This window comes from Varanus komodoensis, unplaced genomic scaffold (genome assembly GCF_004798865.1).
Source record: "Varanus komodoensis strain SLA01 unplaced genomic scaffold, ASM479886v1 scaffold16, whole genome shotgun sequence".
Taxonomy (NCBI): Eukaryota; Metazoa; Chordata; class Lepidosauria; order Squamata; family Varanidae; genus Varanus; species Varanus komodoensis.
The window spans coordinates 7,569,573-7,582,449 of NW_025335468.1; the positions used below are offsets into that span (position 1 = coordinate 7,569,573).

A 12,877-nucleotide genomic window follows, 5' to 3' on the forward strand; every position below is an offset into this window, starting at 1 on the left:
AGAGGGCTAAGCCATTTTAGTCTGAGAAAGCAAAAACAACAAGGGGTCTTGGCACCATAAATTTATTCTGGCACATGCATTTGTGGGCACTGTCTACTTCATCAGATGCATGAGGTGTTAACATCAAATTGACAGATTTATATACACATGCTGGGTTGAGGGGCATATAAACTGTCTTGTCAAAGGCAGCTCCATATCCCACCTGAAAAACATCTCATGCCTCATTGGCATTTAATTAAGCACCACACAGCTATAGCAAACATCCCTTACATATGGAAAAACTCAACTGATCCAGGGATCCTGACACAGCATATTCAAAGATCACAAGGCAAATTAATTCTGAATTGCTACAAATCACATGCTTTGAGCTTTTCATGTAGGTCACAGATATTTTCCAACTATTTTCCACAGTGACAGAGAAAAATGAATACTGGGAGAACTTTTATGAGTGATAATAATTTGTTGGATGGATTGAATATATAAAGGAAGTCACAGCCTTAAACTTGGAATTGCTGAACAGAGCTGTCATGGACAGGACATTTTAGAGTGCTCTCATTCATACAGTTGACATGCGTCAGAGACAACTTGATGGCACATAACAACAATTTGCTGGAAGTATTAAGTTTATTACCTTTAAGAAAAACCTCTAGAAAACCATGAATTCAATCTAACCCAGTCAGTTAGCAATATAAAAAAATCCTGACAATTACGCCTGTGATTATAGCTTCTATGTACATGGCATGTTGTTCCTCAGGGTAGGTGTGACAGTAGTGAAGAAGTCAATTTAGCAAAGCATACTGTGAAACAATGAGTTGAATTTTTAAAAGAACCGTGAAATAAGTATTTAACAGACCTCAAAGTGGTCTTCATGCACACTGAGGACACAATCAAATGATCCAAAGTGACATAACAGCAACTCTAAAGAGTAATAAAGTCAGACAAAATAATGATGGCAAAATCAAAGGAACCTTGAAGAATGCAATGCTAAGTTTGACTTTCACAATTCCAACTTATTAACCTATTCAGAATGCTCCTTGAAAAGATATAGCTTCCATTCCTAGCAAATATTTGCACGGCTACATAGGTGGCCAACTGCTCATCTTTGCCTTCATTCATCTCAAAACAACTACACACCACTAACAAAGAAACCAGAGCTAGAAAACAATTCATGCATACAAGACAGAGCTTGCCAGCTCAGACATACTGGCTAACTTGTTTTTGCTACTGTGGTCAGTGCAAGATGACCAAAGTGTTAATAAAATGTGAAAGTACTACATCTTCCAACCATTACTCCAAATCAGGACAATATAGGAATATTAAAACTTGTACTTCTTTGAAAAGGCAGACATATGAACAAATCTATGACGTAGGTGTCCAGTTCTTGCCTGAGCCTACTCTACCCCAGCCACTTCAACACCAGGGGATGGCTCAAGAGGATCAGTTCAAGGTATTTTGCTGCCCGAAGAGCAAGATGGCACCCCACTCCCATATTCCAGGCACAGCTCAGACAGGCAGTGAAACCTCATTTCATCACTGACAGTGAGACAGGATCCTCTGCCATGGCTAAGACAGTTGGGAGATCTCAGGTACACCATGTGGCTTCCACTACTTTGTCCTCCAACACCTCATTATTCCTCCTCACTCTGCTCCCTGGAGCACCAGTCTCACTCTGCCTAATAAGACTGGCTCTAGGGCTCAGGTTTCCCATTGCCTCAGTGTGAGAGCCAATTCATGTAACTCGATTCATATCCCAAACTCTATTCATATCTCACTTCCTGCAGTATTTCTGCATCCAGCTCTACCACCAACAAACATGCAGTGCTGTCTGTCTCTGAGAAATGACACTGCCCTTTCTCCCATGCTGTCTCTGAGCCTGGAACTGCTTCTTGAAGAGGGAGGGAGGCACCACCTCTCTTCTCCAACTAGTTCCTTAAAAGCCTTTTTTCACTGAGATGCCTCTGAAGCAAGCCCTAGTCCCAATACACTATGACAACTAAACTAAGCAATATAATTGAAATAGAACCTACTCATTCCTCTTTACTTCCTGCCTCTATTTTGCTTTGCTTTGTTCTGAATTCCTGCAAAGTAACTACAGTCCAGACCTGTGGCACATTAGGAATCGTATTATATTTGGATTAATTGTGCAATTTCTTCCAGGAATTTTGAGAAGGACCTTTCCTCCCCACCAATTTTACACCCTCAAATTCCACACAATGGGCAACCATTAAATCTAGAACTCAGATGATGTAATCCTGAAGGGGAGGCAGGAAACTGGCTCAGACAAAGGGATTTCCCCATTCCCCAAATGACAGAGGGAAAAAGAAGCAAAAACTCTCACTCACCACAATGCCTTCCCTGAAAATGTCTTGCAAGTTTTCACTTGTTCACAGCAAAAATCTGCAGGATGGATACATTTCATTCCTGGGTGTGATAAAATGTAGGGATATATAGATGCTGCAAATCTGTCCGCCCTATGGTTTGCAAATTGTCAGATACCTTTCATTCCATCATTTGCTGGTTCACAGAACATGCATCAACCCTAAATGGGTCAGTTTTGGTACATCTTTAGGCATGCATGTCTTCTCCAAAAGACCCTTCATCCCTTGAGATCTCCTATACTCAAAGTAGAATCTACACCATAGTTGCCCCCTTTTGAAGTTCCTTCCAAGAAAGACCCACTTCAGACCCAACAGTTTGAATCATTTTTAATTCACATATAGCCTACGGAGAGACTGACTGGCTGTTGTACTTTGTATAATTGTTATATTAATGTGATGCTATTTCTAAAATTTTATGTTTTATTATGTTGCATTATACTATTTTATTATCAATGGTGATAAGTAACAATGAACATGAAAACCACTTATACATTCTGAATAAATACAAGCAACTGGTGATAAGAGCTCTCTTGGGTTAGAAAAATTGGCCCAGGTTCAAGTGGCTCACCATTTCTGATACCCAGGAGGCATTAAGAAATTACTTAAGTATAGTTAACTTATTGTCTTGACCATGTGCTGTAACAGTAATTTAAAAACTACCTTATCTTTTGTATCAGATGACCACAAAAAAAAAAAAAAGGACATACCACATATCCTGAAGCATTACTAGCACTGTTGCACAATTTTTCATGTTTCCCAATTACAAGGTGAATTGTACAAATCAAGATGTACTGAAACAGCTGCCCCACATTTTGACCTTAGAGCAGGGATGAGGAAACATGCTGCCTATCATATGTTATTCGACTGCAACCCTCGGCTGCTGGAGAGGACACACATCTCCCCCCACCCCCGCAAACTCCTCTAGAGCGAAGAGCTAAAACAATAATACTTTTTAACCTTCTTAAAGCAGAAAAGGAAAGAGAACATTCAAATTCCTTTGGCACACGAATTAGCAGAGTGGCACTCACTCATCATTCCAGCAAGATACAATCATATATGCAGCATACTTTGAAAGAAATGTCATATGAAATGGAACTGCCAACAGGAATAAGAGAGGATGGTTATAGGTTTGATGACTTCTGCTACCAACCAAGGCACTGAACCCTGTACTGCATATTGCCTACTGCCTACTGCATATTGCTGCATATTGCCTACTGCCATTCTTGGAAGGAGGGGGCATCTTCCTAGGAGAAAGGATATAGGTTCCATAAACACCTGAAATTCTATTCCAGATTACTATTAGTAGTTTTAATTTAAAACTGTACATATTTTTAAAACATTGTATAAAATTTAAGTTTACTATTTGTAAACCACCCAGAGCCGACTGGAATGGGATGGGATAAATATTAAAATAAATTAAAAAATAAATATTCTGAGTTTGAAACTGTGTATCTGCCTTGTCTTCTCAGCTTTCCTTCAGTACATTTCTGGCTCACACCCATGAAGAAGACAAACATGCAGCCAATTAAAAATGAGATATTAAAGGATAACATTTGCAAGGACAAACTATCTCTCTGCTGACGAGTTAAAAGATTAAGCTGAGCAAGTAAATGCTATTTTTTAGAACTTTTTCCATTGCATAATGCTAAGAGGCCACCTGTGATGAGACAAACATAAAATAGCTGGAGATTTAATTAGAGATTCTCTCCCGTACATGTTCTGCTTAACTTAGAAACCAAGTATTTTTGTTAAAACGGAGTAGCACCCCCACACTCGAAAGACTGACCATGTTGAATATACAAAATAAGCACTTTAGCGCTCGCGAGTCAATAAAGTTTCATGCAAGGTCAAGGCAGGAATGGTGGTGGCTCAGTGTCCATTTACTTCAAACCATAAATTGGGATGGCAGGCTATAAAACACAGATTAGAATTCCAAATTCCAAATTCAGTCTGCTTCTTATCCATTCTCGTATAAATCCAACTTTTTTTGTCCTGCCAGGCACATATGGAATCTTAGGAGCACATTGTGAGCATTGTCACACAATGTCTGCCATGGTGGGCATAACTAGTCAAAGCACCTGTTTGCCAAAAGGTGAGCCTCAAGGAAAATAGTTTGTCCAAGAATTAAGAATAGGGAAGAGGTGGGGGGAAGAGTTTAAAACCACACAATCATTCTTTTCAATTCAGTCTTCTGCTCCAACACCAATTTCATAGAAGTCGAACTGATGAGACTCAGAGGCAAGTAACTTGGCCAAGAAACTGAGGAGGAGAAAAAAGTGGGATTTGAACCACAAATGCCAATCACATATTTGTCTCCATAAGCATATTTCACAAAAGACAACCTGGAGATGATTGTAGAAATACACAAACAAATCTGAGGAAAAACACTCCACAATGATACAAACAAACCAATTAATCAGCACTACTTTTAAACAGGGAGCACTCCCTACACACACGGCATCCCCTGTTCTGTTATGACTTGATCAGACTCCACATTAGAGCAGATTATGGAGAAATTTTAAAAGCAAGAAAATTAAAGAAGCAACAGGTCAAACACAAAGGATTCTATTCAATACGGGATCAAGATACTTCATGCAGTTCACAAGCAGAGTCAAGCAGGAGTCCAAGAATCAATAACACAGAGGGTTAATCACAAAGCATATTCTGGAAAACAAGGTAAAAGGCACCAGAGTTAAAAGTGTGATTTGTTTTAGCATCAGCTAGACTAGAACTGAACGCTTATATAGCCAAATATTCCCAAGCTCCTTCTAGCTGCAGTATGTTATAGGCTCTTTGGTAAAGTCCTACTTGGGAGAGGGCCTTACTTCTGAGAAGTTCTCCTTTCTTCTCTAGATCCAACTCTAGAGGCAACAGTGATCTCTGAAGCTAGGAGGTCACACAGCCTCCTCTTGTGTCAACCTCACAGTGATATCCCTTAAGGGCCCAGTCTACCCCAATTCTCCTGGGTGGCTCCTTGGCATTGTCTGTTCCTTCTAGCTCCTCTTCACAGAAGGGTTGCTCCAGCAGAGGCATGACTCCCTTCCTCTCTGTTCCTCACCATTTCTTTAGCCACATCATTTATGTTTTTTTCTGGTTGGCTGGGCAGGCTCCTAAGCAAAGCTATGGGCTGCAGCCACCCACTATCTGGGGTTCAGAGGCATTCATGAAATTAAAGATGATGCACACAGGATGCGGGCTCTTTTGCTTCCAGTTTTTTGGTTTTGGCTGAACACTTAAACTTTAAAAAATCAGGAAGAGCAAGGAATCTAGTGGGCACCAAGAGAAATGTCCACATGCAGCTTATTGGAAATCACAATACTACCTTTTTCAAAGCTGCAGCATTTTGAATTTAAATGTGCTCCATTTCAAATATAATGTTTGAAATGTAAATTCTTTTTGCCCATGTTGATTTGGAGGTTTGTAAATGATGATGGTTATTAAGTTTATTTTTAGGAGATGAGACTACAATTACAGTGGCACCTTAGCTCACAAACTTAATCCATTCAAGGACTCTGGTCATGACTCAAATTGGTTGTGAGCCAAGTAAGTTTCCCCATAAGGTTCAACATAAATAAGGTTAATCCATTCTGTAACTATTTTTTTAATCAGAAAAATGTGAAGCAAAGTAACAAAGAACAACAAAGATCGCAGCCATCTCCCCCCCCCCCCCACCCCAAGCACAAGCGGGGCCTTCTCCCCACCCCCAGCATGACTGCGATCGTGCCCGTCATCCCTGCATGCACCCGTCATCTCGGCACACCGGGGGATGGGGAGGAGATAGGCATGATCGTGGGTATGCTGGCGGGGAGAGATGGGCGCAATCACAGGTATGCTCAGGGGGGAGAAGGATGCGATCGTGCTGGGGAGGAGATGGCCAAGATCGCAGTTGCACTCATGCAGGAAAGACGGGAGCAATCACAAGTGCGCTTGTGCACCAAAGACAGGCATGATCTCGCCATCTCCCCACCCACCCACCCACCCCTAGCAAGATTGTGGCCATCTCCCCACTCCAATGCAGAGGTCACTACCTGAGTCAAAATTTTTATGAAAATCTCGTTCGCGACCCGATTTGGTCGTGAACTGAGGCGTTCGTGAGCTGAGGTACCACTGTATATTAAAATAAAATTTAGCATCAACTAAATCCTTTAATAAGCTTTGATTTGAATGTGAATTACTATTCTAAATCAAGAAGCAGTACACTTGCATAATAAATTACTAATTATCTTCATGTGATATAAGGTGAATAGCTGGCCACTGCTATTAAGTATCTAGCAGGGAGAACATAAGGCTTTGGAAGACCCCATGCAAGAAGGATGTTTCCAATGCAATCAGCTAGAATGTTATACTGCAGCTCAGTAAAGGCACTCTCAAGTCCAAGAGGATCCCAGGATGGCCAATAAGCAGAAGGAATCTTTTTCTTTCTTTAGAAAATGGAACTATTCTGAAATAGGGAGGAGAAAAGGTGCAAAATAAATGCAAGCAAACCATAGGGGACACAAAAGAAAATCTGAGGGTGTATGGCTAAGAACAACAATTTTAAAAAATCTAACTAGTCCACTAGACAAGGGACTTAAAAGTGTTTTAAAGGATAATGAGATTGTAGAAAAACATATTAAATACTTTGTATCTGTCTCCACTGCTGAAGATACAGGGCAGATACCTGTGCCTAAACAGAGTTTCAGACAGGGAGAGGCAACTACTAGCCACAAGAAATGAAGTTTTAGATGTTCCTGACAAATCAAAAATCAACAAGTTACACAAATCTGTACGGTATCCACAAAACCATTCTTATGGAACTCAAGTATAAATTTCTTCATTGAGTATGTACCTTGTCTCAGCCTTTGCAGATCAGAAAGTGGCTAATGTAACAGAACTTTCATAAAAGGGATCCAAGACATTACAGGTAATTCAATTTAATATTCATTCCAGGTAAATTGATAGAAAGCATTATTAAAAATAAAATTATCAGCATTACCACAGCTCACTGCATCTCACAGAAAAGTGCATCCAAAGATGATCTCAAAGTCTGTGTAGGTCCAAGCCACATAGTACCTACATAGAGCAACTTACGTTCTGCCCATCTTCTATAAACTTCTAAGTTCACTTTGTGGTTATATCTGCATTACCCTGTAGCCTATCCTTTTTGAATGATTCTCAAAAATTACAAAACATTACATAAAATTTTTAGCATACAAAATGTAAAACATTTAAGCTATTGAGGACAGTTATTGAGAGATCTGATAAAACAATTGATATTACATTCCCATAATTTGCTGTCAAATACACCAACCCTGGAGCGAAGGAGGAGGAGGAGGACTTCAAGTAAAGAGATCATTCCACAACTGGGAGGTTGCCAGCAAAAATGCCTTCTCCCTTGTTGCCACTGCTGAGCCTGCTTCAGAGGAGGCCCTCTGAGGTGAGCCTGAGATGCATTTGGATGGGTTCATTCCAGGAGAGGCATTCCATCAGTATTGAGGTTCCAAGGTGTTTAAGGCTTCATAAGTTAAACCTAGCACCATAAATTGGGCTGGAAACATGCTGGCAGCCAGTAAACAAGCTAGAATTGGTGTTATACATTAATACCCCTCCCTCATTTTTCAATAGGCCTTTTTTGACAGGACATTTTGAAGGGCATTCATTCACGGGGTTGCCATAAGTTGGAGATAATTTGACAGCACATAACAACAGCAATAATTTTGGCTACAATTCTGGCAGCAGTCATCACTTTCATTTGCTATTAGAAGGAATGATGATGTATCAGGCAAAATACCTTCTCGTAATGGCTTTTTTGTTTGGTTTGAAATTACTGAAGCAGTCATAGGTAGCAGAAGAACATTATACTCTGCTGTAGGAAGAGGAGTTTGGCATGTTGTCTTATTGGAAAGTAATCTGAGTGGAAGTGGGCTTCAGTAACCTCCCCTAACCTGGTGCTCTACAGTTGTGTTTGGGTACAACTCACATTATCCCTAGCCAGCTTGTGCTGGTTTGTGATTATGAAAATTATAGTCCTACAGCTGGAGGGTAGGGAGGCTGGACCAGGATGACTAGGAATTGGGAACATCCATAGCTGAAATTAACATTTATATATTATCACAAAGTACCAAGAATTTATTGTAGCAGAGGTGCTTGGTCTACTCTGATTAAATATCAAATTCTCCTGTGTTTCTCTTTAAGACTTTAACCTAGTTTGCACTACTACAAAGGCAGAAACAAATCACTATGGTTTGTTGCAACCACCCCATGAGCTAAGCTTTTGACTATCTGAGGGCTGCTGCCCACCCCAAACAAGCTAAGGTGTCCATATTTGGACAATATAGCAAGCCATGCAGGTGTGAGTAATGAAGGAAACCCAACAGGCATGCATTGTGGCTTGCTGTAGCCACCATAATTATGCAACCCTGTTCCCTTGCCTCTGTGATGCTGCTGCCTGAGTCTTATAGGTAGGGGAGGCTGTTGACAGCCATGCCAGTGGGGCTCCTTATCTACTACAACTTTTAATTTGAGCTTCATAGGAGCTATACAGGTCACTTCATCATTGCAAATCTGTTTTGGGGATGTAATTCAGCACCATGGCAAGCTCCAGTAACACTCAACATGAAAGTCACACTACATGAGAAGCTCCACTGCCATAGGGCTTGCTGCCTTGCCAGCCCATAGGGGAGGCTATAAAAGAGAATGCTACTCCTTCTAGCATTCATCTTAGATTAGGCATACATATTCATGGATTAGTTTAGTTAGATTTAAATCCATTAGAAAGTATTTTTCTTATGTCAGCTGATCTCATAGTCTGCACAAGACTTCAGCTGCATAAGCACAGTTCCATGAGGCATGGAATGCAGATAAAGTGACCCCATATAATCATATATGCCATATACACTGGCTCAAAATATCATTATTCCTAACAAGTTTCTTCATCAGAGGAAGAGTGGGCATGGTTATAGCAAACTTGGAAAAAAATGCAAGATTCAAACATGAAATTTGGTTTAAATGTAAACAATCATTCCTTTTCTGCAAAAGTGTAGAGTTCAAAAACTAAGCAACCTTGCAGTGAAATCTGTCTCTGCAGTTAAGTCCCATTTAACAGTTAATGTCATCTTTTAAAAATGAATTACATTTTTTATATAGACAGACTTTGGCTATTGGGTGGTATAAAATGAATCAATCAATATAGGTGGCTATAAATGCTATAGCCCAGTACTCAATTCACTGCATTAAGCAAAAGGCAAAATTCTAACCGTGAAATAATGATGGCGAGCTACTGCAAAATACAGGGTTCCTCAACATATGCCAATCTTATCAAAAATATTTAAAGCAAGTTATTATCTAAAATGCTCTTGACTTCCCAAGGGTAGACATTATGAAACATATTTTACTATCTATATTACTGAGCAATTATCAGCCCCAGCCGTTCCCAAAACTCCTTATCAAAATCCATGGTCTCAGGTTAAGTTCTAGTACCTTACTGCACCGGACAGACTACATTACATTCTCCCAGTATCTGTTTCCTTCTGAAGCTTAGGAAGAACAAAATACTTTGCAAAGGGACACAAAAATGGTAAAAAGCTTTGCAAGTTCTCACCCCATACTACCAGATACTTTGTCTTTTAATGTAAAAGACAGTATGAAAATACAGCAAATGCCATTTGATGCCATTGTGACAATAGAAGTAGCAGAAACACTCTGAAAAGCAGTTTGTTGTAACTTCAGACACAACCTACCCCTTTTGCATACCACTGCGGGAGGAGAGGAGTAAGAAAAAAAAATTAAGGATGCAGCTATTCTTCCTTACCTGTTCAATGTATAAGACCCATTCCTCTTGAGCCTCATACTTGCAGACAGAAAATTTAGGAAGAAATCCAGAATGAAATGTGTTGTGTCCCAGAGCATTAGGAAGAGAAGCACCTGTTTATCAGAAAGGCATTTGTTCATGGGGAAACTCTTTCCTGTTTAACAGAGTCATCAGTTGGGAACAATCAGAAACTGCCAATTAGCAGGAAGGAAATCACCGCAGGCAAAACAAGAGCCTGAGGATGTGAAATACTCCACCTCTTTACTAGCAAAACCCTTAAAACTTTTCCAAATCCTTTCTAAAAAGAAGTAGGATTTGGCAGCTGAAGAAAGGGACAAGGAAGAGATGAAAAAAGCTACTTTCAAAATTTTCCAAGAATACCTGTGTAGAAGAATCAAGCCTGATGTTTTGCCTTCCTTTTCTAATTGGTCTTCAAGCAGATTCAAAGATACCCTTTTCCTCTCTAACCTGTTTGACTTATTACTCAAGTATTCATAACTGCCTCAGGAGACAGAGACATATGAGAAGCAAAGCAGAGTAAGTCATTTCCAGATTATTTAATGTCAAGAAAAGATCAAGCTTGAGACAACTGAACAAGAGAGTAGGTGGGTCAGAGCAATTTCAGCAAGTGCCAAAGAGGACTTGTTTGTAACTGAGTTGTGTTTAACACAAACAACAAACTTCTCTTGAAGTCATGCATACTGCAGAAGGGCTAATGGAGAAAGGAATGCATCTAGCAGCCAAGTCCTGGGCAGCCTGCTCCATAAATCACTGGATCACACTGTCCCTGATTAGGCTGTTAGATTCGCTTCCTGTGCAACTCCCCTGCTCCCTGATTTGTGAACACTTTGCTGCTGATCCATGCAGTTTCCAAAATACAGAACTGTGACTGTTATGCAATCTTTTAATAGTTCTCAGAAGACCTAGATTACACATACTTTGCACTGAAGCTATAGTAGCTGCACTGTTCCTACATAAGGGCTGCTACACTCTGTACAGAAGAGTTAATGGCTACTAGTCTTATTCTGCATGAATTTGCCCAATACCCTTTTAAAGGCATCCAGATCTGTGGCTATTACAACAACTTATGGAAACAAATTCCACAATTTACTATGAGTTCTGTGAGCAGTATTTCCTTTTATCTGCTCTGACTCTCCCACCAATCAACTTTATGGGATGACCCTGATAGGAATGTGTGAGGAATCTGATGGGAAAGTGCAAATTTTATGGAGTTTCAGAAATCTGCCCCCACCTTCAATTCCAATTCTCCAGTCCTATGCTGGTACAATTCACTATTGGACAAGTTGTACCAGCTTGCTGGCTTCTGTCCTTCAGTTACGTATCAATTTATTCATTCAAAAGCCACTATAAAATTTGCAAAAAATCAGCTGATTGGCACAACTCAGCATCCAAAAAGCACAAGGCCTTCACACAGACAGGGCTACTTTATCCAACTCACACTAGGCTAATAGGTTTTACAGGGGTGAATTTGCACAAAATGTGTAAAATATGTACAAATTTATGTGAATTTTACTTGTACACATTTCCTTTGCATTTTTTAAAGATGAGTGAACTACAACACTTTCTTAGAGAAGGAAGTCTGTGGAAGAAACCACTCAGCCCACTTCTACTTATTGGACTGGACATGGGCAGAAAGTTGATCAATATCAAATGAGCTGACCTTCCCAGTATCAATACAACCTTAGTCCCTGGCTTCTGCTATTATGAGAGGATACTATAATACCATACATAATTTTGCACATCTACTATGTCTTTTGTTACTTGCTTTTTTAAAAAAGCTAAAAAATCTCAGATGTTACAACCTTTCCTCAAAGGGTAGTTAATCTTGATTCTTGATCATTTCAGTGGCCTTTTTCCTGCACCTTTTTCCAGCTCTATGACATCCTTTTTTAGATGACTTGACCAGAAATATACAGGGTATTCCAAGCACCATAGGCTTGTATCAGAGGAGTGTGATCTTGCCAGTTTTATTTGCAATTCTTTTCCTAATTTATTTCAAATATTTATTTTATGTCCAATATGAAATTTGTCTTTTTTCACAGATGCTGAAAACATTGATATTTTCATCAGGCTGCTCTCAAGATTCCTTTCTCATTCGCTCCTAGCTCAGATCCAACCAACTTGCAATTGATGTCGGGACTTTTGGCTCAACATGTATCACTTCACACTTGCCTAAGTTGAACTGTATTTGTCATTTTGATGCCCATTCTCCCAGGCTGGAGAGATCTTTTTTGAAACACCACACAATCCCTTTTTATTTTAACCACCCTAAAGGATTAGGATTGTTAGCAAACTTGGTCACTTCACTGCTTATTTTTAATTCCACATCATTTATGAATAGGTTAAAAATACTGGTCCTTATACAGATGCTTGTGGAACCCCAGTGCTTATATTCCTCCTTTCGGAAAATCTATCATTCTACCCTCTGCTCTCTGTCCTTTAACCAGGTATTAATCCTAAGAGGACCAATCTTCTTATTCTCTGACTGCTAAGTCTGTGCAAAAGTGTTTGGTGAGGGACTTTGTCAAAAGGCCTTTGGAAGTCCAAGTAAACAGCATCTGTTCCCTCTCTCTTGTCCTTATACTTCTTCATACACTCAAAGAACTCTAAAAGGGTAGCGAGATAGGATTCGCCTTTGCAAAAGTGATGCTGATTCTTTTTCAGCAGGGCTTGTCCTTCTATGTGCTCA

At 39.9% G+C, this 12,877-nt stretch overlaps 1 protein-coding gene across 3 annotated transcripts in view; it reads right to left on the minus strand.

Annotated features, from left to right (window-relative positions):
• MOB2 (MOB kinase activator 2) overlaps nt 1-12,877 on the minus strand; it is a 136,654-nt gene that overhangs the window by 67,490 nt on the left and 56,287 nt on the right. Inside the window, exon 1 of one of the 3 annotated variants that reach the window (XM_044425898.1) lies at nt 10,168-10,286. The exons of the other annotated variants lie outside the window; for them this stretch is intronic. Coding sequence (XP_044281833.1) covers nt 10,168-10,265 — 98 coding nt within the window. The 5' untranslated portion in view covers nt 10,266-10,286. Of the gene's footprint in view, nt 1-10,167; nt 10,287-12,877 lie in introns of those variants that run through there. 3 annotated transcript variants of the gene reach the window in all.